The sequence below is a fragment of the Anopheles stephensi genome, chromosome X, assembly GCF_013141755.1.
Source record: "Anopheles stephensi strain Indian chromosome X, UCI_ANSTEP_V1.0, whole genome shotgun sequence".
Taxonomy (NCBI): Eukaryota; Metazoa; Arthropoda; class Insecta; order Diptera; family Culicidae; genus Anopheles; species Anopheles stephensi.
Genome location: NC_050201.1, coordinates 11,492,293 through 11,519,890, shown reverse-complemented (window position 1 = coordinate 11,519,890; position 27,598 = coordinate 11,492,293). Strand labels below are relative to the sequence as shown.

Below are 27,598 nucleotides of genomic sequence, written 5' to 3'. Positions count from 1 at the left end.
GTGATCGTAAGATGTGTGTGTGTGTGTGTGACTTTCTGGGTTTAGGGTTTTCATCAGTTTCAGTTTGCCTTACTTATGCTGCTTGTTTGATTTTCTATTGCTGGAAACACCGGTTACTACCCTGGGAAAGAAAATTTGTTTTTCCCCCATGTGAATGTTACATTTTACAATAAAGAACAAAACGGTGATTTATAAAGCAAAGCTCGCGACGCTATATTCTACACAATATTATCCATTCACAGATCAAAACCAACCGCCCGAAACGAAACCCGAAAGGAACCACAACAACCTTAAACCGAAAACCTCCCCCTGACCCCACTTACGCAGTCCCCCCTCCTCGACCCCCTCGGGGCCCGACTGTTTTCCCGATCCAGTCCAGGTACGGTGCATTCCCTTGCGCAATCGGCATCGCAATCACTTCGGCCACACTGTACGGATGGACTTCCCGCACGTGCCGGATCAAATCCTCCACCCGGCTGGTGCGCGTTTTGATCATCAGCAACACTTCCGGATCTTCGTTGATCTTACCCTCCCAGGCGTAGATCGACGTTAGACCGGGGATGATGTTGACGCAGGCAACCAAACTTTTCTCGACCAGCTGGCGGGCCACATTAACCGCTACCGTGTTGTCCGGTACGGTAACGAACGCGACGGAATATTCACCGGGCGCGGGAGCCGTCGACGCTTCGCTGCTGGCCATCCGGACGATTTTGTTCGGTACTACGGACGAGCTGCGGATGATGGATGGTACAAAGGAAAGCGAGCGTATCATGAGCGATCTCGGTGTGGGGAAAATCGTTTTACTGTGAGAGCAAAGGGAGGGTTCAAAGAAAAGAAAGTTTTAAAAAGTGGAAAACTTACGTTGAACCAATCTAACTGACCTGTTGTGTCGATACGAGGGATGGTATTTCAATTTAGCGGGTGATTGTTTTGATAGAAATGCGTTTGACAGCTGATACGGGCAGGCTGCTGTGCGTTTACGCCAGCGTGCTAGCGACTGCAAACGGATTTCAATTCATTGCACGGATTCAAAAATAAGCAAATCAACGAATCGGAGTGACGAAAATCTTTACGAAAAATTATTTTATGCATGAACATATTGTTCAAACGTTAAAAAGCGATTTTAAAACGCATAAATTGTTAAATAAACAAAATCTATTTAAAGCTGACTTTTACCCTTGATTCGTCCAGCTGTCAAAACCTTCGTTAAAAAAACAACAACCGAAAACCACCAGAATGATTGATCTTTCGTTCGGCACGCACACTGGCTAGCACGCACACATACGCACCACTACTCACCCTTAAATAGCACGTTCTTTATATCGTGCTGCACACACAGCATGCCCGCAAGTGTGTACATATGAATGCGTGTGTGCATGCGCTCATGTGTGTGTGTGTGTGTGCAGGCAAGGGACGTTTGTGTTGTGTGTTTGTGGGGTAAAATTATAACCTAAATGACCTGAGCCAAAAAGGTGCGACGACGGAAAAAACGCGACAAAAATTTGCGGAAATTGTTTTTCACAGAGCTCCGCACACGCACACACCCGCACGGAACAGTGCTTCAGTGGTCACGGTTTTTTTTTTTTGTTGTTGAGCAAACGTTTCGGAACTGAACGGGGTTTCTCGCACGTACGGTAAGTGTCCGAGCAAAAGGCGTAACCACCACTACCCCACCACACCACACCACACCATCCAATGACCCGTCCAGGACCCTTAAGTCCGTACAACCTGGCCCAGCCGAGATCGCTCTGTACAGCCAGGGTATGTGTGAATGAAAGAAGCACTGGTAAAGGCCAACTCCAAAAAAAACCACTTGTCATTGTTGGCGCACCACCCCACAACGGTGGGGTCTCATTGCTGAGGGTAAATTTTAGGTACAAAATCGGGCCATTCAATCGTCCATCGCCGCAACTATACGGTGAAAGGAATTACCAGCTTCTTCTATCAAACGATGAGTCGGATTGAGATGTAAAGTGTGTGTGTTCGGTGGTACACGGATCGCTTCTTCTACGGTCCGCCGAAGTGTTCCAATGGGACGGTTCCCATTCCTGGGATGCTCGGTAGTGCGGATGCACTGGCGCCCGCATGTGATAGAATCGGTGGAGCAGATGAAAAAATAGACGGCGGCTGGTGGTGTGATACGGTGCGGGGTGTGATGGGCAGTGCGTAAAATGTTCGCTGCTTGCCGAAAATCTGCCTTCGGAGCAGTCGAAAACGGAACGATCGCATCAAATCAGTTATAAAATGCATTAAAAATCCCGTACCCCGTGCAAGCACGCATACATGCGCGAGCTGTTGCGAAGAACCACCGAGAGCTACCAACACACACACTCACGCGCAGGCGACCGTATATCGGGAGCTGGTAGCTGGTAGAAGGCGGATTACATCGAGAAGGCTACCAAACATCTGATTATGTTTTCGGGCACTGAATTTACCCAGCGGACAAGACAAATCGCGAAAGAAAACTTACTCATCGCCGGTTGGTACGGTCACCAGCAGCAGCAGCAGCAACAGCACGCACACACCGATCAATGTTCCTCCCTCAACCAATCCGGCCATCTCACCGCGGTGGACAAATAATGATTGGGGAATATTTTTACAAAAAAAAAAAAACAGGATTCAACACCGTAGCTAGCGCGAGTGAGTCAGCGATTCGGTCTCACCTTCTAAGCTCACCAATCAACTTGAGTTATAAAACTGAACGCTTCACAGTTTGCTTGCTTTTACTGTCTTATCGTTAGAGAGCAAAAGGAAAACTTCTCGGCCGAACATTAATTTTTGTTTAATTATCTCATTCTCTTTGTAGGAAGACGGGGACAGAGTTAAATGCTGCCGGTCGATCGCTAGCAAAGGATAAACTTGCTTTCGTCGATCGGATTTACACAGGCAGTGCTGCTCTTCTGCTGCCTGGGAAAAAACCACACTCCACACAGTCAAACCGGGTAGGTTAATTTTCACGAAAACTCGTACCACGCCGGCGAGACATACCTTCAATACCGTAATTCCGTTCCTTTTTTTTCGGTTTGTAAATATCATTTCATGTTTCACACATGTTGACTGTTGCTGCTGCTGCTGCTGCTGCTGCACCGTTCCCATCCTGTGGTGGTTTACGTCATTCGTTGATATTTTTGAATCGGACCTGTGTTGCCATATTGTTTGCTATCTGTTCCATATTGCTCATACACACGCTACATACCTGGGTACGTATAACGACCATAGCAGCATCGACAGTGACCCTAAATGAAGAGACCGTTGTAACATTTGCTCGGAACGAACCACCAGAAACAGCTTTTTTATACCGATGGGACAGCGACGAAAACGTAATGTACGTGCACATGTAATCATCATCACCTGTGTAACGTTCTCTTTTGGAGTGGTTAAAATGCTTGCTAAGAATCTCATTTTTTGTCATGGTGTTAACTCTATAGGCTTTGATTGATTTTCTCCATGTACAAACAATGAGTCTGGCGGATGATGTATGTATGATGTTGGCCGGATTTCTATCCGGCTGGCTAGTTAGCACTACGTGGTGTATATAAGTTTAGTAAAACTTTCTATCCCGTGCGAACCAGTCTTCACACAGCAGAATCTCTCACTGTGTGACTATCCGCCTAAGGGGAAACACTAATGCGAGGAATCAAGAAAGGTTAGGGCGAGAAAAGGTTTCGAGGGTTTAAAGAGCTAAAGAAGAAGACCCCCTCTCCGCGCCGCTCTCTACCCGTCAGACAGGGCCGGGGATCCAATCCCATCCGGGTCGTTCCTCTGGAGTGAGGACTGCCTGTTCAACTACGTGGTCTTAAGTCTACAAAACCATTAAATTAAGCCACCGTGGCGCCGAGACATTTACTTCGCGATATAGAACCGGTTATACCTTTTATTACTGAAGTAATACCATAGTAAATAACCTGGAATTATTATTCGCTGGATTATATCCGCTGGGCTAACTACCTTGCTAAGGGTAAAATCAAGTCACCGAAAGCCAGAAATGTCAGGCCGAAACCTTTGAAGTTTGTTGTGCCAAGAAAGAAGAAGGATTGGCGGGGGCCCGGTGGTACATGCGACACCGGTGCCGTCTTTCACTTGGCTGGACATGGGCTCAAATCCCAGGAAGAAGAATAATCTGGTAATGGTAGGCAAAAAGCTTGTGGAGTTTTTAGTCAGTAAAAACCTAACAGTGGCCTGGAGATGGTTTTCGCCGTAGGCTTCGCGAGTGCAGATTTACTCCATGAAAAATGCCATCATATGGCTGGCATGATCTCACAGGTCCTTAAGACAAGATGCGCGAGAGGAAAAGAGCTTTTGTTAAGGAATCGTGGTTCAAAGCGCGTGTTGTCAAGCTTCTAAAACTAGTCAGCGGATAAATAGGTGCCCAGTTTCTCACATGGTAGCCATAGCAAAGATCTTTCGTCAGTTTTTAAGACTTCTCGGCAGCACGGTGGTATAGACGACACCGGCGTTGGTCTTCATACGGGGTTCAAATCCCATCCGGAACTGTTCCCCCGTAGTGAGGACTGACTATCCAACTACGTAGTAACATTAAGTCTAGTAAGCCAGAAATGGCAGGCATGACCTAAGAGAGGTCGTTGGGCCATAAAGAGCAACTTCTCGGCCGCTTTTGTTCGAATGCTTTATACCTGTTTGTCGCTCAAATATGGCCTTGCTGGATGTTCTTAGCACAGCTATTGAATCAGTCACAGTCGTTGTCGACGCCGTAGTACAGAAAATCGAAAACTCTGGTGGAACAAGATAAAGCGCTTCGGATGAGTCAGACCAATATCTTCCCGGCCGGCCGGCCTTTTCTGACCTCCGGTATATACTCTGGCCGAGCAAATCAATTCCAGGAATATTGCAAATTGCTTCCCCTTCTTTATCAACAGCATCCAGCATTCAAAACTGACACCGAAGTACATACTCTCCTCCTTTTTTTTTCTTCTTATTTTCATATAAATATCGTTCCTGTTTGCCACACCGCTCTAACACGCCTCATCATCGCCACCACACTGGACCGAACATCGCGCATTCGAACACGTTCACCCCATCACCACCCTGCGTATGGTGGCGCCCTGGACGCACAGTGAAGATGTGAACGGGTGGTTGTTTTATGATCTAAATTTTGCCGAACCGAACCGCCTGCACTGTCCCGGGTTCCACATTACATGAAAAAAAAACACACACACACACTCCTCAGAGCCAGCAATATATTTTATTACACCGGTTTTAATTCTGTCTTGCGACGTACGTGTGTGCGCCATATGTATAGTGTGTTACATTTTTATAGCTGCATTTAGCGCTAAAACTCTGTATAAATCGAAACGACCGTATAATGATGTGATGTGTGTGAATGCGTTTATGTAGCTGTTTGGTTTTATTTTATATTTTATTCGATAATATACATACATATACTCCATAGCGTCCCTCTGTCCGGTGTATGTTTCGCGGCGTTTGAGTGCAATTTAGGGTAGGGTCGTGTACGGTGTGTTCGATAAGAAGGTACGCAGCGGAACCGATCATCCAGCCTGGTTAGTTGTTGAGCGAAAGGCATGTGATATATATAAATAGCTGGTAAAATAGTGGAATCGGAATCAATAAGTAGGTTTGTGTAAATGTCGTTGGTTGCAAGCAGGCAAGAGTGTCAAGTGAACCGTACGAGCGATACACCAGTGATCAGTGCTACGCTAAAGTCCAGACGGAGAGCTACTAAACGATGGCTTGCAGCGCAAACCGTCACCAGTGATAGCAAAACGTTGTTCGTGTTCTTTGTTCAGCCTGTCGGTACTGTCCGCGAGATCTGCCAAAACTTGGCGCATCAAGCCGAACTGTATATAGCTGCGTGCGCTCTGAAGGCTCTACGACACGGCTCGGCTCGGTATCCAAAATCACACAACTGCCTAGAGCGGCTGCACGAACCATTTGCTTTGGGTCGTCCGATTAGCATTAGTTTTGTTGCATTTTGATACATCTGTGTCATCAGTGTGTGGTTGAGTGTGTGTGTGTGTGTGTGTGCATCATCGATCAATCAGCAACCAGTGCATTCACCTATCGCATCATCCGCCGTCCGTCACACACAATAAACCCGAACACGCACAACACCAGCAACAGGGGAAGCAAAACACATCAACATGGAGAGTCCGAGTGCCGGTGGGAGGCGTCGGGGCAATTCGCGAATCAATGCCGAAGATCAGGCCCTTGATCAGATTGCAAAGGAGGTAAGTTAAGCAAACACTGGCTTATTTTTTATTTATTTTGGGGATATATTCAAGGGTTCTAACGTTCCAGCGCTCTTACTCGTGATGGTTCGTAGTTTCGGTTTTGAGTAATGGCGGCTATTGAATGTCAGGAATGCGGATTTACTCATTAAAGCCGTGGACTCCGGCCTCCATGAGTTTCGGATGACGCATTCTAGCTCCTAGGTTGAGTGGGAAGACTGGCAAAGGTCCGTTTCGTTCACCGTGGTTGGGATTGCACAAGAGTTGTCTCGGTTACCTGGACAATGCTGTCCGCTTGAAAGTCTCTCAAAAAGTTGGTATGAGTGAAGGTGATGTTCTATCTTTTTTATCATGTTCTATCACCAATAATTGAGATCTTCGCCACGATCTCGTTTGACCGTTGCTTTAGAATATAGTTTCCTATTATCGCATCTAACCTACCCAAACGCTGGGCTGACTATCCAGCTATGGGTAAAGTTAAGTCAAAGAAAGCCAGATATGGCAGAGATCTTTCGAGGCTGTGATGCTAAAGAAAAAAAGATAAGAAGAAGGAGAGAACCAGCGGACCTCCCCATGCTCTACCGAGTTCACTCGGAATAAGGTGCATTTCAATTGCAGGAGAAGGAAATGTCTCCTACCCAAATAGCATACGTCCATGAATTATTTTATGTATTATTAAGTATAGTCGATAAGATATACGGCCTGGCCGTCACCACGTGAATTAAAAAAAAGGAAGAAGAGAACCATCTCATCTCCAAATGAAACGACCGGTAAAATCTCTTACACGAGAGGAAACTCAGTTGCCAGTTTTCAACATCGTAAAATCCTTATAATTGCTAAACCCTCATTTTATATGCAGTCTTATGCATCGAGGTTTATAATACCGGTTAGCGAATCTTGATCGAATTTTGGACCGTCTCCTTGTCCTTCTTCCGTAGGACTTGAATTCTGCTTTCGGGTAAAGCATCTCAAGCAAACCACACATTATCAGACCAAGACGCCATTCGAGGCTCCCCGTTTTCCTGCGTCCTTCATGTCAGTGGCGGATCAAAAAAAGTCCTAAGCAGAATGAAATTTGGGCGCACCCAATATATTGGTATCTGCTGACTGAGCGTGTTAGCCGTTCTTAGTCACGGCCAGTACTTTACCAGGCAACTCGACTATCCATAAACGAGAAGAGATTAAGCTCAATCATGGCAAACCTTTACGACATCTTCACCCCATTAACACCGGGCCCAATCGTCCGGTGCTGGTGAGGTGCTCGTTCGGAACCGGCAGACCGGGCGTTTTGATTTCTCTCTCTCTCTCTCTCTTCCGCACAACTAACGCGCTGCCCCGGATTGATCCCGGAGCCCAAGCAAAACAGCAACGGATTAATGGGGCCGGATGTTTTCCAGCTGCACACACACACACGCGCTAAATGCATTTTTTATGTCCGATGCAATTGCAGCTTACAGCTCGCTGGATCAAGCAATTGAGAGTCGTAAAAATCGTTCCATCTCGTCGCACTGCCGAAGTAAATATCATTAGCAGATGTTTGTGTGCGTCGGGCCCGGCCACATTACACATTACCTACCATTATCGTCTCATTTTCTTTCGTGTAGACGGAGTTGACATTTCGGAGATAGGCTGGGGAAGAATCTCGGAGCCGTGAGCCGAACCACCCCTCCGATCCCCTCGATACAACAATAAGCATGTGGCCGGTAATGATCGTTTATTTGTCTTGTCGGTGGGTTTCGACTCTCGATCGCAATTGATTTTATAGATCGGAACGTCTTTCTCCTCCAAGGTATTCGCTTTTTTAGGGGGTCCTATATTATCGGCCAGCCCATCAGCAGCAACAGCAGCATCACCGATTTCGTGACCATTTCCTACTGTCTGTGCCGCTGTTGCTAGGTGGAGGAAGATGGTTCTATTTCCATCGTATCGGGACCGGGTAATCAGTAATGGCGGGGATGGGAAGAAAAATTACACACCATTACCGCTTTGCTGGGTGGGTGAAAAGTCCCAAATTTCGGGGGTGAAAGGTCCGGAGTTTTCCCTTCGCATTGTACGGCATCTCGAACGTGTAAGGGCGACCCCTATTCTTCATTCTTCATTCCCGTGCATGTTCCATTACCGGATGGGAAGTTTGTGTTTGTTTGAACATTTTATTGGCTTTCTTTCTTTTTGTTGGCGTTGAAGTAGCATCGCCTATCTATGCATAGTTTGACTCGCCACGCACTTAAGTATATTGCAAATTGAAAAGACATCGATTGCGTGCGTTTCGGTCAGATATCGGTCGAGCGATAAGAAGCATTTCTGGTTTGTGTAGACAACCTTTGCTGTGATAAGCGACGTATCGAACGTGTCTTGTCATTTGACTGAGCGATTTGATTTGATGCAACCTCACCCGTAAAGCGTATGTGTCTCTTAAAGGCGTGTTTAAAGGTCGAATTTTTCACCGGAAAAGCCGGATGACGGATGTTGTGCTGAACGGAACATTTGCTACTTAAGCTGCCAAAGGCTCACGGCGCTCGAGACGCGTTGCTTGAACGCATTGCCCGCTTTAGGCTAACGGCTGTAGTGTTACAGGGGTTTCCGTGGGTAAAAAGTAAGCGTCCACTTCCTCTACAAAAATTCTGAATATTGTGCGATGGATATGAACTATGCACAGGATGGTATATCGCTTTATGATATTAGTACGTAAAATTGTACCTTGGATTTATTCCTGTCCCCAGATTATTCCTTAGGGAGCAGGGTAGACAACCTTGGCGTCACATATCAGGCTTCGCAGTATAGCTCTGGTGCAAAAGTTCCTCAGCACTGCCAACAGTCTAGCATCTTTCCTCTGCCAATCTGCCAAAAAATGACTTCACAAGCCTACAGAAGTGGGATCCCAGTCCAGCTCATAGAACTCACCCTCCATTGTACGGGGCCAAAAACCCTTTTTTAAGTTGAATTTTTTGACAGAGTTTATGTCTCAGAGGCATATTCGAGTACTGGGACTACCCATTCTCTACTACAGTTCCAGCTTCGTCCGTCGCGAAAGGTGTTTGTGGAGTGGAAAAGAGAAGACTCAATATGTTGTCGATGACGATTTTCGGCCCATAGATAATTGAAGTTTTGGGCAATTTTACTCGAGTCCCTCAAGTTTATGGTGGTCTTATATCGTGTGTTCTTCTCAAAAGATATTCTCAACCATCTTAACCCATTGTATGGGTAGGTGGTGAGCATCATCATCAGCGGTCCAGTCCAAGGTCAGGTCAAGGAAGCCAGCAATTGGCATGCCTAGGTCCTAGGTTTTCGTGACGTCATTTGTGTTCTCCAATCATACAACGTTGTGCTGCATCTCACGCCTGGCAAACCCTGCAAAACAAAAAACCTAAAAACGATTAAGTCTTTAAGCTTTCCACGGCTTAGCAAAGATCGGTAAGCAAAAGGGTGTTGCCGCTCGAAAAACGGAACCGGAAAACCTACGTCACATTTGGGGGAGGCCTTTTTTCTCATTTTCTCTCTCCCTCTCGCTTCTCTCCCTCGCAACATGTATCGCAAACGATCAATCGATCTTTGTCACATTGTCGTTTGAGGCAACAGTTCGACCCTTCGCTTAGGGGAAACGAAACACAGATGTGCGTCTAATGTTGGGAGGAGAGACAAGAAGGAAAAGAAAAGAAACTCCCGGTACTCCGGTCCGGTAAACGATTGACTGACAAGCGTAAGACGCGGCCACATTCCAGGGTGGGACGGACGAGGCACTCGGTGGGGGGGGACTGATGAGGCTGGGTAAAACAATGCACCAGGAGGGGGAAAATGGTAAATTGCCGCACGGCACGCTTCACCGATGGCGCGCCAGTTGCAGACCTAATCCCTGTCTGCGACAGCCGGAAGCGGAAAAATAGAATGTCCGAAGAAAACTCTGTACGACAATGGGGGGGTTGGGTGATACGATTATGCATCGCTTCTTCTCTGTGGAGCGTTCTGTGGATGTGTGAAGGATTGGTTTTTATCCGCAATAGAAAGAGACTTCGAGAGAGCAAGAGCGAGAGATTATTGAATGCAGTTTTGTACGACACATTGGCGACATTTTTGGGCGATAAAACTAGTGAGCTACTACTAGATGGGGACATGGCATCAGACAGAGGGATTTGCTAGGTCGTTACGATTCCCAGACGTGATCGTGTCGCGTGTTACATACGCTAAACGTGACTAAAATTAAACCTTCAACCTCTCTCTCTCTCTCTCTCTCTCTGTCCGGGAAGCGAACCTTTCCCAGAAGGACGTTCGGGTGACTGCATCGCTGAAGTGTATCGAAGGCATGTTGCGCTTTCTTACCATTCCTCACGCGAGTCCACCAACTAGGTTAATTCTATCTGCTTTTGCTGTTGGTTTGCGACATGGGCAGCAATTACGCCAAAAAAAACACAATACATTGTTTCGTAAGAGCCAGCCCCCCGGTATTGGGAGGCTCTCATCTACCTCCCTCCCCCCAATAATTCCAGACACATCCTCCAGAGGATCGTTAGACACATTTCTTTGCCCAAACAATACACGATGACCTCACCGATCAAAGCCGGGCTCGTACGGGCAAGACGGCCCTCTCCATCATCGCGGTACGCACGTGTGTCTTTCTGATGGGGGGAAAAAAAACCGGAAAAAGCGAAACCGAAACCGAAATGCAACGCGTGTGAAACATTGACACAACACGGCGCGACACATGAGATTGCGTCTGATTCGCGCGCTAAAGATAGACATGCATGTCGTGTGTTGTGTTTCGGGGTTACGGGCAATGCCTGGTGGATCTGGACCTGGGGCGACACATCAATCTGGTTCCGGAGGAATCTGTCAGCTTGGTTCTGTCTGTACCTCCCTCCAGACATGCCCCCCCATTCCCAATTCCCGTCCAGGTTTGCAGTTGCGGAGATGGGAGAATATTTCTTTTTGTGGGAAAGACAAAACGAGACACCCGTTGACAGATGGTGTAGCGTATCGGTATTGTTTTTCCGGTACTTTGTTTCATTGAACTGTGCGATTGAACGGTGGCAGCGGTTGATAGATGATACTTAAGAAGCGCAAATAGAAGTAGATTTTGGGGTGGTCAGCAGATAGCAGTAGTTAGTTTTCAGGACGAAAAGTCCTCCAAAACTTGCATGTGTGGAAGGTCGGAGAATTTGGAAGTCATTTCCTACGTATCAAGTTTGCAAGTCTCGGAGTTGAAGTTCGTGAGTCCTGAGCTCCGGCTTTTACAACATCCTCTCATTGCTGGAGAAAGTCCTGATCGCTTCCAATAGTCTTGCCCATCAGAAGCTGACGAGAAGAATCAGAGACTTGGTGGTTTTGTCGTTGCATATCGTAGCTACCGATTAGACTGATTAGACGTCATCGACTGTGTACCAATTCCTATCTTGTCCAGGGTCTTGTCTACCGCTTGGTACAAAAGCTCCTAACCCCTAGGAGCATGTTCCAGAAAGACAAACGAGATTTTTCTCATCAGCTTTTGATAGGCAAGACTTGTCGTGTGACCGTTACCAGGAAAAAAGCTGAGATCCGGAAGTAGCTCGCGAGCTTCAACTTCTTATTCTTCTTCCTAATTTGTTTCGTAGTCTCTCCGTTGGTCCACTTTATCACGCTATTGTGGAGATCGGCAATTTATGTCGGCCCGATGTCCCAGTCAACTACTTCATTGGAAGATATAGAATAGTACGGATCAAACCTTAAAATATAGTGCCTTAACTTCATTGTCCATAGTAACTCCAGAACGCCCTTCCAGCCCGTAGTGAGGACTGACTATCCAACTACATCATAAAGCCTAGGAAACTGGTCGTACATGATCATCAAATGATCTCCAACAGGATAAGAGTGGGTGCAATATCGGATTCTGCAATATCTCACACCTTTTGATGTGTGAAGAAATACCTTGACGCTATCTGCCTATATATGGAGGGCCATAAGATTTTCCCTTCAACCTTTAAAACATGTCGGTGAAAGGTTTATGGCTTGGGCTTGCTTGTCTGGAAGTTGGAATCGGTGCAATTCATCGCACCGCGAAAGCATCGAGTGACTCATGTACAAAAATATCCTCCAAAGTGTAATGCCGCCGCAGAATAGAAGTAGGCCGTAAAAATGGCTCCACCCGACCGACTGCACACCGATTGTCCGATGTTTATACATGTGTGCAAACAAAGAATGTAAATATGTTTTTGTATATTCTCTCCCACTTCCGGAGAAATAAAATTGCAACCGCTGTAAACCATCGGCGGGAGCCGGCACGCCGCCCGAGCAAGGTCGATGGCGTTCTTCGCTCTTCGCTGCATACGCACGCATCCGTACCGCCGATGCACACAGCGGAGTGTTTTGCTGCAGCCGGCTTTTCTTCGCCGACGACACGCGTGTCGACGCGAGGCCCCATTCAGACGGATGTCCAAAAATAACAAATCTGCCGTCGGGCAGACGGGCGGCAGATCGTGTCTGTCTCACTCGCGCACGCCCAGGAGGATGCGGCGGAACGGAAATACTCTGCGGCTCCTTGGGCGCGAGTGCTCGCAGGACGTGCCGCTGCGTCGGAGGCGAGGAAAACGACAATCGGCAAACGTGGGTCGCCAACAGTCGCTCCCGGTTGACTGAACGCTGTGCACGCGCTTTCCTCTGTCCTCGTGACTGACACGGAGTCACGGTGAGCGTGCGCGCCCGTGTGCGGTTCATTCAAAGTCAGCTGCTTGTGCCGCGTGGGCTGTGTGTGTGTGTGCGTTTGAAGCGCAGTTGTTTTTTTTTCTCTCGTTGGAGGTGTAATTAGTAATTGGTGCGATGGTCGCCTGTCGGAAGTGATACCGAGATTGGGCGACGATCGAGAAGAATCAATTAGTATCTTCCTGAGATTTGTTTGCTGTGCTGTGTTGCTAAGTGGATGTGATGAAGCTCATCGCGGAACACCAGTAGAAATTCAACCCCAACGAACGAGCCTCAAACGTGGTGTTTCTTTCTGTGTGTTGTATCGATTCTTCAAAAAAACGTCTCCAATCAAACGACTCCTTACGCCGGCACACCATGGTACAGCTTAAGCCGCAGCAAACGACACTGGCCAGCAAGCTGGTCGTGCAGCATCAGTGCGGACCGTCGCTGAGCGATTGTCTCGAGCTGGAGGCTGCCGGTCAACCGAAAGGTCTCGCCATCAAGGGAACCTGGCGCTACGTGAGTACCAACGTTGTGAAGTGAGTGAGTGGGTCATCGGCGCCTGCGACACCGTTCGCACAGGAAATGCATCTGTCTGTGGCGTGCGCTATTCGCTAAAGATAGCATCGGGCGTATGTGTGATTTTCTTACACGTGTTGACAGTACTGCAGGGGGAGGGGGAGGGGGGGAGTAAAACGCATGACATCATTAGCAAGATGCAGCCTGTACCTTCAGCTCTTGTCTCAGATCTTCGAATGTCTGGTTTGAAACCAGATGATATTATTCAATTACCGCCAAACCAGGCGCGATTTGTGGTTAGCTCTTCGCTCCAATTAGCAAACGCCGATCAACCGGCTACCTGGCGTCGGACCCAAAAGGGAAACGATCGATGTATGTGCCCCACTAAAGGCACATCACTTCAGCTAAACATCGAACCGAATGCATCCACTCAACCTACCGGGATAGAAAGTATTGCACATTTCTGGGGGATGTTTTTTTCTCTTCTTCTGCAAATCAAACAGCCCACACCGCACCTACATTATTTGCAGCGATGGAGAGTTAATAGAGCATGGTAAAAAAGCATCATGCTGGAGCCTAGACGATCGGGGTGGATGAATTGAGCTTCATACCATGGATGCAGCACGCTTTGAATGCCACTGGTAGGCTTCACGCGAAAGATCACCCGACGTGTGGAGATGGGATGGCACTGCTAGCGAGCTGTTCTATCGCTCCGTCTCTTTCCTGTGACTTGTGGAGCAACTAGTCTGATTGATAAGTTCCAAAACGAAGTATTAGCTTTGGAGAATGAAAAATGTTATTGGGAGTGAGAGACCCGGTGGTATATGCGACAGGGGAGCCGATCTTCACAAGCGCCGGGTTCAAATCTCATCTGGGTAGTTCCCCCGTAGTGAGCATTGAATATCCAACTATGACCGTAAGAGGTCGTTAGGGCAATAAAGAAGGAGGTGATAGGGACTCAGGTCTTCTAAATGACCGTACTACATATCGAATCCAATGCGGAACTTCACCTCTTAGGGCTGACTAAGTATAGGTAAACCGGGGTAAAAATCATGCCATGGAAGTCAGGATCTCTCGCAGTTGTGGAGCAGTCCCCAAATCTCTCGAGATTGTAGAGCCCGAGACCCCTACCCCAGATGCTCTCGGTTATATCCCATGGGAACTGTTCTCACATTGCCATTGTGTGGATTTTACAGTCTCACTCGCCTCACGAGGCGCCTATTGTCCGTGACCCTTTAACGTTACAAGCGGGACCATTTAACAGCTATGGTGCTCTGCTATAAAATTCTATTGCGTTTTTTGTTGTCGTCTTGATTCTCTCCTATATTACCTTCAAGAACCCAACACCAAGGTTGCACTCTATGTATTGTGTGAGGTTTGTTGTCCGTAAATACCTGAAATGTGCTGTTCGAAGTGGAAGTAAAATAAATACATAGAATTATAGCAATAAATTTTATAGCACCCTCCGATCAGCAACAACTAGCTGATCGATTTCATGCGGCCGTGGGGGACTTAAGCAAATCTACAACTCCTGATTTGTTTTTCTCTCTCGTACCACTCACCCTTGTTGTTTTCTCAAGCTTAGTCATGCTCCAAGCACCACCGACTGGCTGACTAACTGTCTGTTTGTCTCGCTTTCCGTCACTACTTCGACTGAATTGACGTAATGGCGACTTCTAAATCTTTCTCCCGCAACGACGAACAAAGCAACGCATTGCCGTTATTTGGGACTGTCTAATGGCGCGGCTTCTTCCCACGACCAGTTCTCCAAGATTGGGTGCCATTTATGTGGGGGCCCTCGAGGTTGCAATAGAAATTGGATTGCATTCGGGGCCAGTATGACAATGGTTCGGTAGCACAGGTATTTGACGTTTTAACCTGAATGACGCGAAGGTACTCTTCTCTGGGCGTGTGCGAGACGATCGTCGTACCTTCGATGGGGTGATGTATGTGGTGGCTCATCATCATCAGCCGCAATAGGGTGACGCGCACTGGAAGGAATGTTTGTTTTTCGCAGTCATGAGCCTAACCAGTGGGAAGCGCTCTACGTGTGTCTTCGCTTCAAGATTAATCTAGTGTACACCAATCCCACCATCCACCACCGCCACTCTTTGTAGCACTGTGGGAGCTGGTCGGGTCTCGGCTGGAACTCGGCTGGATACACTTTCACTAGCCGTTCGTGTGCGTTGCTTTGCTATACGGGCACGAACTACCTGGAACCGATCCTACTCACGGTGGGCTCCAGCATTCATTCAGCCACTGTTGGGCGTACGGTGCGGTGCGTTCGTCGTGGTCGTGTTTAGTTTGGGGGGCCGTAAGGGCTCCATCATCCGGGCACCTCACAGTTATCTGTTCTCCGTGCTTAGAGTGGTGTTGAGCGACTGTTACAACTATGTGTATAATCGTGCGTGCGCGTGTCGGTGTGTATGTGGTTGGTGCATCATCAATTGACCTGCGTATCTAGTTTTACCTCCAGGCGTCATACTGAACCGTGTGATGAGGCGTGCCCGCGTTACGCATCTCGCCTGAGTTGTGCCAATCGTTCGTCACATCTCACATTGCTACAGTTCAACCAAAACTCAAGACATGCATTACAATCAATTTTAAAACAGTGGAGTTCATACACTTACTCATTGTGCGGACGAAATTTATTGGTAGAGACGTCAGAAGTACTAGAATTCAGTGGTCTTGCTTTTTAAACTCGGAATTGCTCCTAATTGAATGTCTAAACTTGTTTTAGTATTCTAAGTGGCCGATCTAGCCCGAGACAAAGTAGCATAATTGTTTGATGTCTCGTTCGAACAGTTTTACGTGCTCTAAAATATTAGTCAGTGCGAACTATGAATGCTGTCTGTAAGGGTCCTACCTGAGACAAGTGTCCTTCTCCACCAGACTAGAGATATGTGTGCAGGTTGTTAATTTTGGTCGATTATGATTCGATGCTACAAACTGGACGTCAATTTGGCTAAAAATCAATTCTAAAGTGTTAGAAAGCTTAAAGGATGTAACCTATCGGGCGGCCATTTTCCTGAGCGCTAGTTGAGTACTAGAATCATGCATAGTAAATTTCGAGCATTAGTTCGTGCTGGTTTATATTTTGATAAAAACCACCAATTTTTAATGTAAACACCACAGTACAGTCGTGACATCTTCCAGCTGTCAAATAGTATTCACATTGACTCTAACAGATTGAAAAAACGATCAAAGTACACATTGAATCTTTGGCTCGGAGGCAAACTGTCACTTTCCCGTCGTACAAAGTACCTCTCCTCGAAAAGAATTCCGCTAATTAACGAATATTTTCCGAAAAACAAAATCTTCTCGTGAACAAAAATCATCGGTACGTACTCCACCCCGTAAATTAGTGGTAAAAAGCGTAACAAGCAAATGCAAAACTACATCGAGCGGCTAGTGACATTCGAGATGGATGGATGCCACCCAGCTGTGTGGACCGGTACGGAGCTACCGTGTACCGACAGTTCCGCTGTAGAGCCGGCACAGAAAAGTAATAGCAGCAGTGTGGGGGACATTTACGTGCTAGCAAACACTGAGCTTTCGCCGGAGTTGGTCGAGGGTGGTGACCGCACGGTGCAGAAGCTGGTTGAGCTGAGCGCACTCGATCTGAACCGGACCCCGATGCCGGTTCCGGCGGATGGGGACGATTTCTACGCCTGCACTACTAACGCGAGTGGTTCGTCTTCACCCGAGCAGCCGCCAAGGGACGCGAGCCGGAACAGTGGTAGCGTCCGGAGCGATAGCTACCATGATTCGTCCTCGGTGCCGGATCCGGACAATGGTCACCAGCAGCCCGGCACCCATACGCTGCACGGTTACGAACCGCACCGGCAGTTTCATCGGCTGTCGGTATCGCACACCGGGGACGAGTTCAGTTCCGAGGAGGATGAAGCGTTTGTGGAACTGCTCGAACGTGCCAGCGACATCGTAGGTTATGGTTTTCCGGCGTGCACGGAACATACGACCACCATTTTTCTTTTCCCGTTTCTCTCTCTCTCTCTGTGGGTGTTGGGTGTCTGATTGTTCGGGTTCGGATTTGTCACCGGAGTTTCTTGCTTGTGGAGATGGGTAACGAATGGTTCACAGTTGAACCATATTGTGGCTTACGCATTCTGTGATTGTAATTTTATGTTTTCATCGTCATCGCCGCTTATTGTGCCGTGTTTGCAGGGATATATGTTAACCGTTTTTAGGCCGAGACGTGGTAACTTACCCGATTTGAGGTTAGTGTGCGGAGGTCGTGTTGGTGATCACGAGTGAGCCAACATCCAGGGACCAACGCCACGAACAGCCCTAATGGTGAGATGGCGTTACGCAACTCCTATCAAACCGAACCGGTCGAATGTATCGTGTGTCTAATCAAACGCCTATCAGGTTACAGTTGCTGAGTCCTGCACAGAACAACGCCGTGCAATAGAATACTTTCAGGTTGATCACCTTCTCCATCACGAACGCTCCATTGATTGTCCATGTCTGGTGAAGGTTGTGGGTTGATGTCTCTCGCTCTCTTTCTCTGTCTTGATCCAGTCGTCGTGTTCCACCAGGTCTAATCTCAATGCTCTGTATTCCTTCCCCCCATTTCTGTATCTTCCGTATGGAGATGCGCATCTCGAGTATCTGTATCTAGCAGTTGTATCTGTCGGCGATCAGCAGTCGCTTGCAGGGTGAAGTAATTATGTGTTGTATAGCTATCTACGTGTAAACGTTGCCATCTTACACCTTTTCCCATGTTTTGTGTCCTATCGCTTCCATCCCAGACATCGTCTACTCTGTCTCTAATTACCTTTTTGTTTTGCTTTCTTTTCCATCTTTCCCAACGCCGCTTGCATCGGTAGGCCGAGGCGCGATTAGCAGCCAGACGACAGGCACGTGCAGAGGCCCGCGAAATACGCATGCGCGAGCTGGAGCGGCAACAGAAGGAGCAGGAACAGTCGGCGGATCGGGTGTTTGATCTGCAGCAGCAGTCGATCGGTCTGTCCGAACCGGCCACCCTGGTCGCTACGCCACGCTCGAGCAGGATGATGGGCCAGAACGCGCTGACACGGGGCAGTGCCCTGTCGTCCCGCCGCAATAGTGAGGATTCGCTCGAGGAGGAAGCCCGCAGCCTGCGCGATCTTCGGCACGAGCTGAAAGTGAGTGGATGCCTTCGAGAGTTGTAGCATATACTGTAACATTTTCTTTTGCTTGTTGTTTTTTCTCTGTTCTCCCAGGACGTTGAGGATCGTTTCCGCAAGGCGATGATTGCGAACGCACAGCTAGACAATGAACGCTCCTCGCTCAACTATCAAATACAGCTGCTGAAGGATAAGCTGGAGGAGGTGGAAGAGTCCCATGCGCAGCTGCAGCGCGAGTATCGGGAGAAGTGTCGCGACCGGGAAGCGCTCAAGCGCAACAACGACAAGCTCAGCGAGGAGCTGAAGCTCGTCCAGGGTCAGCTGCAGGAGCGTGACGCGCTGATAGAGCAGTACGGGCTAGTAATAGTAACGGTAGAGAATGAGGATGGTACGGATGCGCACCGCGCCCTAGTCACAGCGGATAACGCCCAGCTGCTCAAATCCGTTCCCGGCACACTAGGTTCGTACAAGCGCCGGCTGCTTCAGAATTTTATGTGTACCCTGCTGTAACGGCCGATTGTAACTAACAAATGATTTGCATGCTTTCGACTTGTTGACGACCCTTAGTTTTACTGAGTTTAAATTCCTCTGGATGTATGGATTTGATAATGGTCAGCTAAGCTAGAAGAACACTTGGTGGTATTTTCATGGTTCTCCGTTTTGGTCTTTGACGTAGTTCGATAAATAAGAGCTCTTGGAGCTATTATAGGACGGCTCGTTGGTGGACCTGGGTCGTTCCCCCATAGTGAGGACTGACTATCCAACTTTGTGGTATCGAAAAGCCAGAAATGGCAGGCATGACCTAAGTGGTCGAAAGGCCAAGTAAGAAGAAGAAGAAGAAGCTATTGTTTTGTGAAACCGTTGAATACTCAACGCTCTTAAAGAGAGTTCATGGTTTGATAAGACTTTTCAGGGTTGTGGCATTACATACTGGAATAATCAAGCCTTTTTTGGTCTCGAACATTCGCCAACTCGAACAGTAACGAAGATAACCGCATTGGAGTGAGAAGAATCCTACCAGAAGAGAAGAGAATCGAAGGGTCTTGCCGGAAGAATATCGATGTACTTGCATTTTGGGGCAGACATTTGTAACCTTCTCGAAACGTGCTTTTTATAGCCTGCTCAAGGAACCATCTTGAAGACTCCAACCCCTGAAGCTCTCGCTTCGTTTCGTCCGTAACTAACCCACTAGCACGCAAATTGCTTCGTTATTGCAATCGCGAATATCCTGCCATTAACGTCCATTTTGGTTTTTCTTCCCGTAGACGTAAGACTGAAGAAGTTTGCGGCCGAAAAGCAGGAACTGGAAACCGAACTGCAGGCCCTCCAGCAGCAGCTGAACGATATCAAGAGCAAGGGCAGACGGTATACCTCCATGAACGGTTCGCTGGTAGACGACGACTATGAGGATGCGCAGCGTAAGTGTAACTGTTCGGGATTGCCCGCCCGCTACTACGGCCCCTCTCCTTACACCGGTCTCATTCCAATTTGTTTCTTTTTTTTCAGGCGAAGCGAACAAGCTTATCACGGAGTATAAGTACAAGCTGCAGAAAGCGGAGCAGGAGATTGCCATCCTGCAGGCTAGTCTAGCCCGCTCGGAAACGCAAGTGATCCGATACAAAAGCACTGCCGAGGCGGCAGAAAAGGCGGAAAGCGATCTTAAGATCGAACGAAGAAAGCTACAACGTGAGGTAGGTAGCCTGGCTGACGGCCTGGCCATCAGCTCGAGTTTACTCTTAGCTTGCCGTTACCTATGACCAGTCGCTCGACGCGCCCGCCTACCGGGGGAAAACTTTCGTATTCATCTGTTTTCTTTCTTCCTTTTGTTTCGTTTCCATTCCCGCACGGCACGGTTTCCCGTGATCGCGTGTCTGCCCCCGTTAGCCAATAATAACGCAATACTGGGATGAGTGTCACTGTCAGTGACAGCGCATCATCGCGTTACACCATCATTGCGCACCGCACCGATGCGGCGTCCCTTCGTCTATGCATGCACATTTCTCTCTAGCTAAACCACTGCCGCAAGGGATCTTTCTCTTGCCATCTCTTTATCGCTCAGTCGCGCCACGCCTGGCGACTCTGTGTCTTCGAACTGGACGCGCTCCGTCTGAATATCTTAATCACACCACACTCTCTCTAGTTAAGCTTTTGTTTCGCTGAACGGTACGGTACGGTATGTTGCGTTTGAACATTCCAAACCCATCACCCCAATACACGTTGTCCTCAACTTTTTTTTACGAGTGGACGGTTTGGTTTGAAAGTTTCCTGATTCTGATTGCTCGCCCGTTTTGTGTACGTTTGATGCTGCTTTACACACATTGTTCTCATACGCTCATCAAACGAACGTCATTAATCTCCTCTATCCTTCCGGCGGGGAGAGGATGTTTCTAATTTCATGTACAGTATACTCTACCCATCTACTCACTTTGCCAAGACACATTTTGTGCATCGTCCATTTCGTCCATATTTGTGGGTTTTTGTTGTTGTTGTTGTTGTGTTTGATGCTTATTATTTTTAATAGAACCATCTCCGAGTTTATCCCCTTAATCCCGTTAGAGACAGAGCCAATAAACTACCCTTCGGCAGACTGTCTGACTGTCTGCGGGTAGTCGTCAACTTTTAAAATTGAATAACTTTCCTATTTATTATCCAATCTCGATAAACTGTTCAGGTGAAAGCTAATTTATGAAGAAAAAAACTCAAATATCTTCCTTTTTTACGTTGAAGGAATCCTCAACATACCAATACTCAAGTGAAGAGAAACGGCTCGAAAGTAACGCTTCGTAACGCTTTTCTTTTACGCGGACTTTTTTGTTTGTCAAACAGTCTCCCAAGTGCTCGTGAATTGAAATTTTTATTTTTCTTTAAGACAAACTTAGTTGCACTCATTAGAACACTGATTTATTTGTTAAAAATGTCGTAAAATAGCGATAAACAGTAATTTTATTTTCTTTGCACCCGGAGAAAAGCGTTATTTTTGGATTAAGTGTATGGCCAACGTTTTAGCTAGTGATGGGCATAGTCAGTCAGTAACGTGAATTAAATCAGTGTGAATGAGTTAGAGTAGTGAGTTAGATCTTTAAGAATTAAATCTCGATGAATGATTTAACTCTCCGTGCCGACTTATCACTCGCTCACTGCGGGTTAAATCACTCGAGAGTTTCATAACTAATTGGTTAGTCAGCACGGAGAGTTAAATCATAAGTGAGTTAAAATAACTGTTAAGTGATGATTTAAATCATCTCGGTAATTGGTTTAACTCATTCACTCATTATAACTCACTTTGCACATCACTAGCCTATCGGCTAAGACTCTTATCCGTCTCTCGTTTCGTTCGTTTCGAGTTAGAATAAGGTTAAAGATGGTGTGTTTTGTTCAAGAAAAAATGACTGAGTGGTCAATATATGTTAATATTATAGTAAAGTTCTGTCAACGTTTCTTTGTCGCTTACAACAAGTTGATTCGTGAGCGTTTGTCCTGTCATACCCGATTCCCTACTTTGCTTCGTGAGTTGGTTTCCGATGCGTGACAGTGGCCCTAACACGGATGTTCTGTTCTCTTATCCGTTTTACCGTCATTACGTTTAATTAACCAAATCGAACACACTGGCTCGTTTTCGAATTTGTTTAAATCACTCTCTAACGCCTACTTACTGTAATAAACTAACGAATCAGAATGTGCGTAATGCCCAAGCTAATCTATTGCATTTCGCCCTCCCTCTAACAGAACCGTGAAGCCATGGATCGGCTGGAAGAGCTAGAAACATCGAACAACCATCTGCTGAAGCGGCTAGACAAGCTTAAGAACGTCAAGAGTACCATCATGAAGGAAATATGATAGGAACCGTCGGCGTCCCGTGCGAGTCGTCCACCCGGGCCAACAGCCGCGACGATCCGGGACGGTCGTGGAGGATCGAAACATGGGAACAAATAATTTAGTAAACGGACAAAACACACACACAACACACACACACACACACGCAAACCCCCTCACCAACGGTCGCTGGGATACATTTCGTTTGCCACAGGACCATCATTCCCAGCTGGAATCGAAAAAAAAAAATACAGAAAACTCCGTTCCCATTGTGTAGAATGAACCCCCGTTTTGAACCTCCCAACTACTCCTTCCCCCCCCCCCCCCCTCCCCGCAATCCCATCCTCCCGGAAGAGTGTATGATTTTCGTGTTAGTATTTACCATCCCCTCCCCTTGTTTAAGATACGCCAAACGAAGGCGTATGCGAAGGGTTTTCGGCGCACATATGTAAAATATATTCCTTGAACAATTAAGTAACGGTAAGACAGTAAGCAAAAACAAAAACGCCCGGCGTGTGTGCGAACACTTGCGGGCAGACGGGCGGAGAGGTTATTGATTGTTAACAAGGGCGAAACACAACATTTTTGCTTAGAAGCTCCTAGTGCGCGGTCTGCTTAGAAAACAAAATTCGCTTCCCCCCCGGGTTTGGAATGATGTAGGCGACCTTAGTTGCCGCTAGGTTTGTTACAACAACAAAAAAAGAATGCAACTCGTTATTATTTCACACAAGTGTAATTTTTTTTTTAGAATTGAATTTTCGCGCCAGCCACCTGTCCGACAGCTCGTATGATATTGTATGATAGGTATGCCTTCCTGCTGTCCTATATTTATTTAAGGCCATCACACACACACATGCAACAACAAAAAGTCCGCTTGTAAGCACGAACGCGCGTTACACGTTACACCCCGTTACGGCAGTTAGCCTAGGCGTCCGACAGATGCTGCCTGCCCTAGCATGGCTAACGTAGACTTGTAATAATGCTGTGCCAGGTGTCGACAACAAAATAGAAAAATAAAAACGGACGTCAGGTTTAAGAAGGATAACGATCCGCTAACCAGGAACCCGACCTCGGCACTTCCAATCGTGAACGGGAACGCCCCGAACGGACACGTACGCACTGTATCTAGTAGTAAATTTAATGCAAACACAAACGAAACTGTCTTACTATCCATTGCTTGCCCCCTCCCCCCTCCTCCTCATCCTTCGTCACCTTCCCCTTCTCCTCGCCGTCTCGTTTGGTAAAGATTGTGCGATGAAGCACGACAGCACCAGGCAGAGCTGTGAGTCCTAGCTTCACGCGAAATCGTTGCAAATCCATGTCCCGAATGACACATCTCTCTCTCTCTCTCGCTGTTATCAGTATCGCTTTATGAAAAATGGCCTCCTATATCCCTCCCTAATCCACCACCAACCATTTTGTTTTTCTCTTACTTAACAATTATGATTCGCAAAAGCAAACAAAACAAAACAAACACCACTCGATAGATTAATACGCAAATCACGAAGAGAACGAATGGGGGGGGGGGGGGGGAGGGGGGGGGGTTAATTTAGGTTTTGTTTTGCTTTTTTTTAATTATTAAATTTTTGTTTTTAATTTGTGCCGCACAAAAAGAATTAACGATAAGAGCAAAAGGATGATGTGTGTCCCGGTGTGTGTGTGTGTGTGTGTGTGTGTGTGCTGTAGCGTTTTGGGGGTCGTAAGTTTATGCTGCAAAAAATGTGTAAATTTTGTTTGTAAACCATTTTAATTTAAAAACAAACAGGAAAAACCGAGAGGGCACCCGCTTAGCTGTGTGTAAAGTTTTGATTTTGTTTTTGCAATTCTTATACGTCCAACCGTGAGACTGGTTTAACTTCCATCCCCCTCCCCCTTCCCCATTTGCTCCTTCTTCTGTTTTGTCCTCCACGTGGGCACAGGACATTGATAGCGTTGCTTTAAGGTTAAGCTGTTCTTACCGTGAAATTATAATACGTATACATTTAATATATAAATAATTGCAATTGCTGTCCGCCGCCGCCCCGTGTTCTGTGTGGGCGCCTAATTGGAAGCTTTATTTGCGTGTTTTGTTTGCGCCACTATGCTAGGGAAAAGTTATTCGAGAGAGAGAGAGAGAGAGAGGGACACACACACACATCAACACCGATGGGATTAGCGTGATAAGTAAAAATTCGAATCCGGGGAAAACTGTTACAAAAGCCTGCCGGAAAAGCGTCCGAGGTTTCGTGTCGCTCCGTTCTGTCCTTCGGGAGTTCATCCCCCCCCCCCTCCCCCCGCCTCCCCCTATTAGTGAGAATTGTGTGTGAGTGCGTGTTTGGCGGCCCCGGGCTACTGTACAATTTGGGGCTAGGTTCGAGTAAGCGTGCGTTTTATTGTATTATTATTTATTTTACCAAGCTGCGAAACGTCTTTCAAAACTGGCTTCGTTTTTTTTTCTCTTCTTTTAGCCTGAGCCGGGGGTTTTCTTTTAAATTTAAAAATAGCTTTTTTTGCTTAAAGTGAGTAAGAAAAGGAATAATAGCAGCGAAAGCGCAAAGGCGAAAAGTATAAGCGAACAACTATAGAAAAAAAAAAATAAAAAAAACGAGAAGTTCTTAAAAGCGAAAACTGTTGATAGAATGAAAAGCGAAAAACTATTTGGAAAAAAAAACATCAAAACACAATAAGAACAACTAAAAGAAAAAGACGAATGTGTGAAATGCGTTAAACTGATGATGGGGGAAAAAAGAGAGAGGCAGAGAGATGGAAAGAGAAAGTGGATGCAAAAAACAACACACGATTATAGAACAAAATAATCAAATAAAAAAAAGCACACAGCCACACACACACACATGCACGCATGCAAAGAGGAAAATCCGGTTGAGAGGAGGGAGAAAAGGAAAAGAAGGGAAAAAATCTAGAATTGAACAAACAAAAAACACAAACAAATAGCACTCAACTAAATCAACAACAAAACACAACAAGAACTAGAGCTAAACAGATGATAGATGATAGCAACAATTTGTACTAAACGAGCAGCAATCAGCAAAACGCAAATCGATTGATATGTGCATGTGTGGTTGTGCGTGCGTGCGTGTCTGTAAGCATGCGATTTCTATATACATTCGCAGGAACAACACAACACCCTACACCGTAAGCGTAACTCTGTGGCGTAACTAGAGATGAGCAAATAAATTCTTTTGACTGAAGATAAAAGTAGTTTTGTTGGCTTTTGTTATGTTTCAGCTCGGCAGATTCTTTATAGGTCGCGCTATTTTTTGTTGTTGTTGTATTTCTTTCCTTTCCGTCTGGCGCCGTCATTTATGGCGATTGGGGTCCATAAAATCTGTTCCACCCTTGACGGGCGCAGACGGCGATGGAGGGTCCCCGTTTCACGATCATTGCACTCTCCCAGCAGCAAGAAGGGTAAGGTGAGCGAGAGGGAGAGAGAGCGAGCGCGTGTCGGGTAAGCTGTTTCAGTTGCACACACACACGACAGAAGGGAGGCATCGAAAAAATCGCAAAAGATTTTCCGTGTCGTATGTCGTTCCAGCTCCCGATGAGTCAGAGCCTTCTTTCCCTTCTTTCCCCCTCGGTCGGGTCCGATTCGCGCCGGCCGGCCAATGATCTGATCGATCCGATAACGACGGTGGATCGCGTACAGTGCGGGGACGATACATTAAGGGTAGTGGATATTTCTTACCATGGACTTTTGTGATAACAGATGGGAAAAGTGGCTCAAATCGTTGGTGGAATATTGCTTGCCCGGTCGTGGAACTTGGTGGAACTTGGTCGTAGAGTCTTCACACGGCAGGGCCGGGGTTCAAATCCCATCCAGACCGCCGCCTCCCCGTACGCCCGGCTGACTACTTTGCTACGGGTAGAATCAAGCCACAGAAAGCCACAAATGTGGCAGGCCGAGACCTCTCGAGGTTGTAGTGCCAAGGAAGAAGAAGCAGCCAGAAATAAGAACTGTTGCTTTAACTACTTTTAGATGCCTTTCATTTTATTACCATTTACTAATTTATATATTTAACAAGCAGCGGAATAGTGTAATACACGACCAGAGTAGCATCTATTCAGACTTTAGCTAAAATCAGTATCAAAAATAAAAAAAATAAACACCCATATAAATAAATTACCCGCCAGCACTTAATTACCCGGTCACCACTGTAGTAGCCGCGCGCTCGTGCGATCGTGGCACTCGCGAGCGGTCGTGCCCCATTCACACCATATACGCAAGTGTTCCTTCCCATCACCTGATAACGAACCGCCTGAAGTTATGCTATGCCGTTGCGATCCTCGTGTACCGGCCCGAACCGAATTGGCGTCGGGCGCGTCGTTTAGTGTGCTCGCACGCATTTTGCTCTGCAGTCTGCAGCTAATTCGCATACGCATCGGACGTGTCTGGCACGGTGTCGTCAACGGTCGCTCGAACCGACGCAAAAGATCGTAAAAGTGGTGCAAACGAAAGCGATAAAATTCTTGCTGCGCGATAGCTGTTTTGAGCTACCGAGTATTTGAAGGTGAAATGAAAATTAAAGAAAAAAACCGGGATATTCTCAAGCCCACTAAATCGAATACACATCTGTAGGAGGGCAAAGCAATTGCACCGTAACCATGTCCACGGAGCAGCAGCTGACCGATTTTAACTATTCGATCGGTAAATTTGTCACCGCACCCGGCATCGAGATCGGGATACTGGCCGGCCTGATGGATGACACCAACACGTACATCATGCTGTCGGAGGGTTATGTACTGCGCCGTCCGCTCGCCTGGTGCCGGTACGTGACGCCACCGGAAGATCCGCACTGTGACATCCCGCTGCACAGCACGGTGGTGGTGGCCGGCGGCCGGCTGCAGGGGATGCTGGGCACGGTGGTCGGTACGCTGGAGGGACGCGCCTTTATGCGTGCCCTGAACGGTTCCAACCCATTCGATCCGGCGGAAATCTATCACATCGAGGCGGTGGTGTTCGTCGAGGATGCAAACTGGCTGACACAGTGGCAGGCGCCATACGAGCATCAGCGATTGTTCCGCAACGGATACTTCCTGCCGCCGCGTACACGCTAAGCAGCCCGGCTGATGCCCTGCGATTCGCAAAACGATCTGGAATTTCTGCGTGCGTGCGTGTGTGTGCTGCGGTGGACGTGCTTATCGTCATGATTTTTGTAGGCGAGATCGGATGATTGGAGCATCGGCATTTTTGGGGGGGGGGGCTAGAAGGTACCCCGACGAGTATTATTTGTTTGTTTTGTTTATGTGGCGAGATGGTAGGAGTGGGTGTTTTATGCTAGATGTAAA

At 47.2% G+C, this 27,598-nt stretch overlaps 2 protein-coding genes across 23 annotated transcripts; one reads left to right on the top strand and one right to left on the bottom strand.

Moving 5' to 3' along the window:
- Nucleotides 1-188: 188 nt before the first annotated feature.
- Nucleotides 189-2,595, bottom strand: LOC118508086 (divalent-cation tolerance protein CutA). Of its 3 annotated transcripts, none has more exons than XM_036047566.1 (2): nt 2,471-2,595; nt 189-731 (listed from the first exon to the last, which is right to left on the bottom strand). In XM_036047566.1, exons 1-2 carry the CDS (start codon nt 2,557-2,559, stop codon nt 320-322), a joined length of 501 nt encoding a protein of 166 aa, XP_035903459.1. In that variant the 5' UTR covers nt 2,560-2,595; the 3' UTR covers nt 189-319. The 3 variants fall into 3 exon arrangements, with proteins under 3 accessions (XP_035903459.1, XP_035903467.1, XP_035903475.1); XM_036047574.1 differs by lacking the exon at nt 2,471-2,595 and adding an exon at nt 882-1,016 and having other exon boundaries at nt 189-803; XM_036047582.1 differs by lacking the exon at nt 2,471-2,595 and adding an exon at nt 862-880 and having other exon boundaries at nt 189-803.
- LOC118507704 (leucine-rich repeat flightless-interacting protein 2) lies at nt 1,313-25,510 on the top strand. 20 transcript variants are annotated; one of them, XR_004905695.1, is made up of 11 exons: nt 1,313-1,634; nt 2,807-2,942; nt 3,223-3,325; nt 5,076-6,206; nt 16,739-17,315; nt 18,224-18,520; nt 18,599-18,962; nt 19,768-19,920; nt 20,009-20,193; nt 20,387-20,675; nt 22,229-25,510. XR_004905695.1 is itself a non-coding variant. In XM_036046672.1 (10 exons), exons 4-10 carry the CDS (start codon nt 6,169-6,171, stop codon nt 22,337-22,339), a joined length of 1,725 nt encoding a protein of 574 aa, XP_035902565.1. In that variant the 5' UTR covers nt 1,315-1,634; nt 2,807-2,942; nt 3,223-3,320; nt 5,411-6,168; the 3' UTR covers nt 22,340-25,510. The 20 variants fall into 20 exon arrangements, 18 of the variants coding, with proteins under 18 accessions (XP_035902565.1, XP_035902543.1, XP_035902474.1 ...); XM_036046672.1 differs by lacking the exon at nt 20,387-20,675 and having other exon boundaries at nt 1,315-1,634; nt 3,223-3,320; nt 5,411-6,206; XM_036046650.1 differs by lacking the exon at nt 20,387-20,675 and having other exon boundaries at nt 1,315-1,634; nt 5,081-6,206.
- The last annotated feature ends 2,088 nt before the right edge of the window (nt 25,511-27,598 follow it).

What these genes read in the sequence shown, in the direction of transcription:
- LOC118508086 (XM_036047566.1), bottom strand. Translation starts at nt 2,559, where the DNA reads ATGGCCGGATTGGTTGAGGGAGGAACATTGATCGGTGTGTGCGTGCTG. An exon ending in ACCGTACCAACCGGCGATGA is followed by an intron (nt 732 to 2,470) that starts GTAAGTTTTCTT and finishes CATCATCCGCAG; the next exon opens with CTCGTCCGTAGTACCGAACA.
- LOC118507704 (XM_036046679.1), top strand. Translation starts at nt 6,169, where the DNA reads ATGCCGAAGATCAGGCCCTTGATCAGATTGCAAAGGAG. An exon ending in TTGATCAGATTGCAAAGGAG is followed by an intron (nt 6,207 to 16,738) that starts GTAAGTTAAGCA and finishes CCCGTAAATTAG; the next exon opens with TGGTAAAAAGCGTAACAAGC. An exon ending in ATCTTCGGCACGAGCTGAAA is followed by an intron (nt 18,521 to 18,598) that starts GTGAGTGGATGC and finishes CTGTTCTCCCAG; the next exon opens with GACGTTGAGGATCGTTTCCG.